Raw genomic sequence first — 8,920 nt, forward strand, 5'->3', positions numbered from 1 at the left:
TCCAAAAAAGATAAAATAGAGAAAATGCATAGGAATTTTCACACAAAAAAAATGCTGTTTTGTATTGGAAATGGAATACTGTGTAACTGAGCACAACTGTTGTAGGTCCCATTTGTTTAAAAATCATCAGTATATCAAAGATAGCAAAGTCTATTTGCCCATGTTGCTATGGTGACAGATTAATGTCGTTGTGGCTAGCTGCCTCTGCCTAATCAGATAATCTAATATAGCTGGTTTTAATTATTCTCACGCTATGGGCATAACTACTTTTTTGTTTTAAAATGTGGGTGTTTCCTATCATGGATACAAGCAATTCAAAGATGCTCTCTGAAGCATCTCTGCTGAAGTAGAGAACCAGTTTTGTACTCCCCTTTTCTGTTATTGTTCCTATTTTTGTATCCGTACTTGGGGCATCAGTGAGTAATATTCAGCTCCTTAATCCTCTGACAGAGAAAGAACTTCTTGATAGATTGTTGCTTCAGTGGGATGATTTGCCACCTTATTTTCTCCAATTTGCTCACGTTCTTCCTTGGCATGTTATCAGTCAGAGGACAAGAAAAAGGCAAAGGCATTCCATTTATAAAGAAGCCCATTTCAGATGCCACAGAGAGCACTGGACCAGTTGCTTCCAATTTAAAGACTTCTTGGTTTCTGCCAAAGACAGATTCTTAGTCTGATTTCTTTCTGAGACTCTGGCAGGCCCTCGCACTTCCTCATAGCAAAATGTCTAAAAAGTAGGAGTAGCAATCTCCACAGACATCTGATCCTGTACAAACAGATATCCATCTTGAATTCCCTTGACTTCTCTTTATTATTTTTTCCTTCTTTGTGAACAAATGGGAATTGTTGCCTTGGAAGGGGAAAAGCCTCACTATGGACTCTTTGTAGCTATCTTTTCAATATTTAACATTGCTGTATTTTCTCTGATGCTTGTGGAGTGAGCAGAAGGATCTGGTAGCACTAACAAGGATGTGGGAATCCGTGCACACTTTATGTACCTTTTTTGATGACTTTTTGTTATAAACCAGACCTTTCCCAGAGGGACTTCAGAGCAGACTCCCTCTCATCCATTTATATTGACTCATACAGAATCTAAGAGTTATCCAATTCTCTTGCTTAAAAAAAGAAGTTTTATAAAACCTAGTGATCAGTCTAACAATGCTACGACTGTTTGAGGAAGAGGCATGCCAGCCTCCTTGTCCAGGTATATGCTTCGTAAATACAAAAACATCTGATACCTGCTTGCTGAAATGCTCAGTAGTGGGACGCAGAGGGGAAAAGAACTAAAATTGTGAGAGAAAGTACTGAACGTGTGCTAGCTAGTTAAATCATTATCACTCAGAAGGCAGCAACTGAGAAGAGTCCTTTGAGGAAGTAGGGTTCTATTTTTCTATTCAAAAAACTTGGTGTATCCCCAAATCAACAGCCTCTCTCATGCATCCACTGAGAGAAGACTCTTTCCTATGTTGTCTTTAGGAAGTGGAGTATGGGAAATAATTAGAGGATGAAGTGAGATTCTTTCTGTTATTTTGAATAATTCAAAAACGTTAAGTATGGTTGATGGAAGCCTATACGTAGTGGGCTTAGGTTGGGTTTTGCTACCTTTATCCAAACCTGATGCTTGTCCCTTGAGCTATGTGTTCAATAAGTGCAGTGCTTGAATCAAGCAATGGAGACTGTCTTCATTCTTGTTTCAAGTATTATATTAATGAACTGTACTAGATAAGATAATTTGCTTAATTACTGCAAATAATAAAAATAGCAATTAAGTACAAATAGCAAATACACCTTGATACTGAGACATGTTCCTAGGAACATGCTAACGTAATACAATGTAAAATTCCTTTGCCTTTGCTCTGAAAGGCAGCTTGATGACTGCCATAAGGAGAAAGGTATATCTGCAGCCCACTTTAATTTTGGCATAGTGTCTCTTTTATCTACGTAACCAGATCATATGTGGAAGCTCTGATACCCATAAATTACAGAGGATCCAAAGTAAAGGCATTCAAGTTTGGGAGAATTCCAGAGTAAAGGTTACCTGTGCATCTTAAATTTGGCTGTGCTGAACAAGTAGCTGCAAGATAATTTATTTTGGTTTACTTCCAATATTAGAGATGTAAGGTCTTACTGTACACTGTTGAAAATCTCTGTGAATACAGAATTACTGACATTCTCGTGGGCTTTTTTTATAGTGCTTGTCATGGTAGTATCAGATTATGTTCCATGTGTTAACTACACATCTATGAGATGAGTGTTGATTATCTCATTTACACAGGCAAAACACTCTTTTTGTTAGCAGTTTTGTCTACTTGGAACAAAACTTGACTAATTTCTTTTGGGAAAAGAATTAGATGTTTTTGCCAAAGCCTATCCCAAAAGGCCAACCTGGTATCGACAGCCAGCATAGAATTTTTTTCCCTGAGCTAGTTAGCTTGGTAAAACAAAGCATGACTGAAATCAGCTATTTTGTAAGCAGAATGTTACGGCAGTATTGTGGATAAGCTACATACTAGCTCTGCTTACAGTTGTGCATCACATTAACCATCGATCTAGAACAAAGTGATGGTAGTTATCCAATGAGTGCCTTAATCATATTGTCCCCAAATTTCTGAGTAAAACTGAGAAAAGTAAAGAGATCCAACTATGTTTGCTGTGGATTACCAGTTTCTTAAGGATACTGGTGTGTCTTCGTTGGGCTTTCCCCACCCACCACCACCACGTTTTCCTCTCCGCATCTGGAAAACTGAGAGAAGGCTGGATGGACAGCACAGTCAAGGCTGTTGCTATTGGGGAAATCATTAAGCTTTGCAATGTTACTGCCTCTCTCCACTTCAAAAGCAGCTTTCAGTAAAACTCTTCTCCTTCACCTTTCCTCACTAACTAAAACTGCTTGAGAAGATGTTGGATCTCTTTGTTCCTTCACAACTGTTCCCTAAAGGGAGTAGTGCAGCTCTGCTTTTCACCCCCATGCATTCAACTCCCTGCCTGCTGATGAGGTATGACTGGCTATGCAGCTGGATAAAATGTTACTCTACATCACTGGCACAAGCATCTCCAGTTTCCTGGGAAACAAGTGCCTTCATTAGTGCTAAGACTGTATTGTAGGCAACAAACTATTCTTACTGTTAGTGAGTAAGCATCCCCTATTATGTAAAAATAGAGCCTTGCAATTTGAGAGAAATTATTACACACTGAAATATTGAAATGATGGATAATCTGCAGCGTGAGAACTTTTAAGTTCTAGATGGGTGAAGTAGATGCAGGAAAAACATTTCTAAAGGAGGAGAAAAAAATGCATCTCTGAAATACTTGTAAGTGTGGGTCTTAGGAGTAAAAATTAATAAAAACTATCTACAACTTGGAATGGTTCTTAGTATTTGCGCTATTGTTCTATTTGAAATGCTTATAATAACTTATGAATTCAAAGCCATATGTTTGGGGTTTTTTTTATTTTCTATTACAGATCTGGAGTCCTTACAAACAGCCTGACTGCACAGGGGATCTGGATGGTAGAATTGAGGATGATTCACGCTGCCTCTACACTCATGAAGAGTACATCAGTCTTGTGTTGAACAGTGGTAGTGGTTTGTCCCATGATTATGCCAACCAGTCGGTCCAGGAAGATCCACGGATGATGGCCTTTTTTGACTCCCTGGTGCGCCGAGAGATCGAGGGCTGGAGTTCCGACTCAGATAGCGACCTCAGTGAGAGCACAATCCTGCAGCTCCATGCAGGAGTAAGTGAACGCTCCGCTTACAGTGAGTCGGAGTCGTCCGCCTCTTTGCATCACTCCCCACCACATGTGGCTGAAGAGTCTGATGGAACTGCCTATAACTTAAGGGCCTTAAGATCAACTGAATCCCCCTCAGCCAGAGAAGATGTGGCTTCCCGTCAGCAGAGGCTCTCTGCACTGAGAAAGTACCAGGATAAACGTCTCCTAGCCCTTTCCAATGAGTCCGATTCTGATGACAATACCTGTGAGGCAGAACTAGATACAGACCTTTTCCCACGGCCGCGGTCCCCAAGTCCCGAGGAGAACGAATCCAGCAGTTCCAGCAGCAGCAGTACAGAAGATGAAGAGGAACTGAATGAACGACGCACGTCTATGAGGCAACGCAATGCACTGAGGCGCCGACAGAAGGTGCAAAAGGAGGAAAGGACTAGTACTAACATGGAGAATGTGACTCCCTACATAGGTGAGGATATCTACGATTACCCCCAGATCAAAGTAGATGATCTATCTTCTTCGCCAGCTTCTTCACCAGAAAGGAGTTCAGCCAACAAAGAAGTTCTCAAAGAAAGGACTTCTCCTTGTTCAGATAGTGAATCAGTGGAGAGAAAGATTTACAAAGCTTACAAATGGCTTCATTATTCTTACATATCATATTCAGCTGGTAAGGATGGTGAGTCCTCCAGAGGAGATGGGGAGAATGACGAAGGGAAACCAGGAACTAGTGGAAGGCACAGTACAACACACTCGCTAAATAAGGAAGATGCTAGGAACTTGAGTTTAGTAGTTCCTCAAGGGTCTCCAGCTCTTTCTACTGAAGGCCACAACAAAGAAACTTTAAAAGAATGTGGCTGGATAGAAAATTCTAGTAATGGTCAAGCTCATGAATGTGACAATCAGCGGCGGATGGAGGGTCAAGAGAACACATCTGAAGACACTAGCAGTGGAGGAATAGAACATTCTTTTGAGACGAAGAAGCTCAATGGAAAAGCTAACTGCAAAGGGCTAAATAGTTGTACTGAAGAACCTTGCATTCAGACTGCAGGACTTGTGGAACAGAAAAAAAGTCAGAACTGTCAACCAGCGTCAAGCCATCACTCGCTGGTCCCTCCATTCTCCACTGTTGCCATCTGTAGCATGTCGGGTCACTGCTCCAGAAACCAGACTGATGACAGCGAGGAGAGGAGCCTTGACACCTCCTGCGTTAACCACAATAATGGCCACTTGCATCTTCGCCCTTCATACTTCAACAATGGACAGAGTTTTGGAGAGCAGGAGACTGTGACGCAAGGACTGCAGGTGCACTCAAATGCTGATAATGGCAACCTTGTACAGATGGGCGTGACCTTGCACAAAGACTGCTGCCTGTCTGAAATGGACTCCAACAGCTACAACGTGAGCACGAGAGAGGATACTGCTGACTTACATCCTACAGGCAGTGAGAGCACTCAATCTCTCGGAGGACTGAAAAGACACAGAGTGGAGTTGGAAGATGCAGATTCAGAGAGTTCATCCTTAGAAAAGAAGTTAAAAACATGATAAATGCAAATGTCTGTCGTAGTGTGCACTCTCTCTCAAAAAAAAAAAAAGGAAAAAGAAAGTATTAAAGGCACATAGAGCTTGGGTCTGAAACATTGTGTTTGATTCTCCATTCCATTCTTCAGTGGGTCTGTTTTAGATTGCCAATGGTTCATGCTGTATAAAAATCCAACTTACTCCTTAATGAGACTGAGTCTAGTGTACCCATACAAGGTTCTGTTTAAAGTAAATCCTTATTAAGACGGTTGACTGAATTATTCTTGTGTGAACATGTGTCGTTTGTTCAGCCAGCCAACCAGGATGACTGCTTTAAGTTTTAATTGTTCTTCTAAGAAGGAATTTTTCCATAACTGACACTTACTATACATTACAGGCTGAAGAATGCTCGAATTAGATCACGCTGGTGGTAGCTTGGGCTGTGTTTCTTGTCGAGGAAAATGGGGAAGGAGCCTTTCTGGCCCCTTTATTCTGCTTCAGAAACTGAAGAAATGCAACCATTAGGGAGGATATTTTCAAAATGGACTGGTATCTTTAGAGATGATAACTTCATAAAGCACTTGCTTCTGATACAGTTCAGTGACATTATTTTTATGCCAAGAGAAAAGCTATAGGAAATGAGCCTCTTTCCAAAATCAACTTTAGACTGTTCCCATGGTGACATTCAATTTCGTGTGTTTTTTTTAAAGAGAAGAACTGAATAACACAGTGTCATCACTATTCTAAAATGTGATTGTTTGGCAAGAGGAAGGTATTATGCCACAGGCCTCCCTCTACCAAGGGCTATTAAAAATCAGGCATTGAAACATGCCTTTCTGTGAGCTTAACGCGTTCATTATTATTAAGAATATGGCTCTGAGTGTTGGGGTGTATCTTGACTGTGCCCTCCCCTTCCCCCATGTGCTTACTTTTGCAAGGCAGTAGGCCAAAGAGAAAATAGCAGAAGGATGGATAACATAACTGATGCATGTTAACAGCAACAATTGGTAAAGTCTGATAGCCCAAAGCTCACAATATGTTGGCATCGGAGATCAGGGTTGGTTTTCCACTACCGTGCTGCGGATATTTGAAACTGCAGATGGGTAGTGTGTGTAAGAGAGAGCTTCAGAGAAACATCCCTACACTTGAGGACACCGGGACTCCAAGTCTGGCAATCAGAATTTGAGCAAGAGCATAGCTCTGGCTGCCATGTGCCATGAACTCGCATACTGTTCAGGTGGACTGAGTCCCTTCTTTCCCTGGGCTCTGTTTTTAATGAAGCATCTAGTGTGTCCTCTCAGTTCTGGCATGCTGGAATTAGCAGAATGGGACTTGCTTCCCTAGCAACAAGGTAAGAGGAGTCAGTGTGTGAAGGGAAAGAAACCTCCTATAAAGGACATGAAAACCATGTGTTTGTGCCTTGCAATGCTGACAATAGAAAAAGAGGCTTCGTTTGACCCCAGTAATTGTCACAGGCTTTCAAGCCTGGTACTGAAGAAGGGCTACATTAGTTTGAGGAATAGGAGATTTTTTTCCTTTTGATATGACTCTAGCAGTACACACTGTAGAGCACTGGTCTCAGAATATTCTATTATTTCACATGCACAGCTACCTGGTGCCTGGGGAAAGAAGCAAGATGCCCCGTTAGAACATGATGAAAGTAAAGGAGCACTTCAGAAGGGCTGCTGGGAGGGGAAAATATGGGAGGGAGAGTGAAGAACATGAGCTGGAAAATTTTCTTACAACTCCCGTGTGCCATAGGCTGTTTGCCCACGCTTATTCGGCTTTGCTAAGTGAGAACTTGGAAAAAGATATGATGTAGTATTTAAGAAGCATGTAAGACAGCTGAAAGAGAAAGGGGTGTTTTCAAACACAAGTGAAAGTGGCAATGAGAACAAGCTGATGCATTGTTACCTTATTGAAAAAAAAATTGTTCTGTACTGATTATATTTTAGATCACTGCAATCAAGATCACTGTGAGAGTGTTCTCCTTGGTTGTATAAACACTTTATTGTAAATGCTGGAGTTTAGCCAAAATCTAGAGGTTGCTGAGCCAAAGCTACATTTTTATTTTATTTTTTGAAAGTTCTTTTCATTGGAAACGTTTTCTCAGCTGTCACTTTTTCTGCCCTCCTCTGAACAGCGCCCAGATTGCTGGTGAATGAGCATCCCCACTCTCCTTTGACATGGTCATCTTTTCTTAGTGTTTTCTCAAATGCCTCGTGGTCTCACTTTCTGGTTCTTTTGTTTTCCAAAGCAGAATACAAGCTTCTGAGTTTGGTGTTAAGGCTTCTCTACAGGCTCTGGGCAGAAAGGTTAGCTGTGGTTTCCCTAAAGACAGTCTCCCATGCTGTCTGCATGCTTGTTATTTCGAGTTTCTGTAAAGCAGAAGGAGGAAGGTGGGCTGCCATCTTAACCTTTTGTTCATAGGAAATTTCCCTGCACACAAGAACTGTAGCTTCTAAATCAGTGAGTTTACCTTCTCACATAAATAAATGTTATCAGCACTAGGCAGCTGCATTATCTGGAAAAGACAGAAAAAAAAAAAAACAAAGCCAAAAAAGGCAAGCAAGCAGCAGCACGCCGGCTGCAGGTAGTCAGCAGTGAAAAGAGCTGCTCTTTGTAGGTTGCTTTACTTTGCCATTGATCCCATGCATCTGCTCGCTCACCCCTACGCTGGGTTGCCAACCATGCTACGTGCCAGCCGTCTGCTGGGCTGCTAGATGGGAGCGTTGCTGTATGTTTGTCACTTCCATTTCTGGGGAAAGACTAAGCTGTTTGGTGGAAAATCTTCCAAGTTCATCTGAAGAGATTTCACCTTTTCTAATAGTCTGTGCCCTGAACTTAGAAACAAAAAAGTTGTGTAAATATTGAACTACATTGTTAGCCTCTATGTACTTATACAACTTGTTATGGCAGGAACTTTGCTAGGCCAGGTGGTACAGTCCATCTCCAGAAAACCTTGTCTTACTAAAGCTTATTAAAGAAAAACTCTCCCTTAGTTCTCTTCGTAACACTTTGGATAGAGAAAGATTGATCTTTAAAGAAGTTCCTTTTGATCTTTCTCCAAGCTCTCAAGCTATGTATTTGCTTATTTCAGCTTTCTCTGTTTAAAACTTTCATGTCAAACCAACCTGTTTGTGAGAGAGTCAAAGCTGGCTCGTCCTCTGAAGCAGACAAGCGGGAAGCTTTTCTGGGCTGGGCTATTAACCGCTTTCAAAGATGCAAGAGAATATGAGGTTTGTCAATCGAAGTTCTGATGGGGTTTTTCCAGCTCTCAGGTGATCCTCTTACCAAAGCTGGCAAGTCTTCTCCAAGGTGAGTGGTTCAGTGAAGATCACGCTGCTGTTGAGGAGCAGCTCTCTCACAGACAAAGCACACGCAGAAAGACGGCTGCCTTGGGAAGTGTGGGGCACAGGGCTTTGACCATAGACATACCAGTTGATGGCAGTATGTTCTGAAATCCAGCCTGTCTCAGCTGGAGTAATAACTGGGAAGAGCAATTTATTTCAGAACCTTTTCTTCTCAAAGAATTGCAGTGGATTTTTTTTCCCCTCTAAGTTTCATAATAGAATAAGTGATTGACACCTGATCCTAATCTCTGTTTATAAGCCATGTCACTTGGTAGCCAGAAAATCACTCTTCTCAAATATTTAAAGATAAATGCAGTTAGGT

General features: G+C 41.5%; 1 protein-coding gene across 1 annotated transcript in view; it reads left to right on the plus strand.

Annotated features, from left to right (window-relative positions):
- The window catches only part of DCAF5 (DDB1 and CUL4 associated factor 5), a 78,045-nt gene extending 72,522 nt beyond the window's left edge, over positions 1–5,523 (plus strand). The window contains 1 exon segment of the mRNA XM_086614090.1: positions 3,464–5,523. Coding sequence (XP_086470216.1) covers positions 3,464–5,269 — 1,806 coding nt within the window. The 3' untranslated portion in view covers positions 5,270–5,523.
- Positions 5,524–8,920: the final 3,397 nt, after the last annotated feature.

Source organism: Tauraco erythrolophus, chromosome 6 (assembly GCF_009769465.1).
Source record: "Tauraco erythrolophus isolate bTauEry1 chromosome 6, bTauEry1.pri, whole genome shotgun sequence".
NCBI classification, from domain to species: domain Eukaryota; kingdom Metazoa; phylum Chordata; class Aves; order Musophagiformes; family Musophagidae; genus Tauraco; species Tauraco erythrolophus.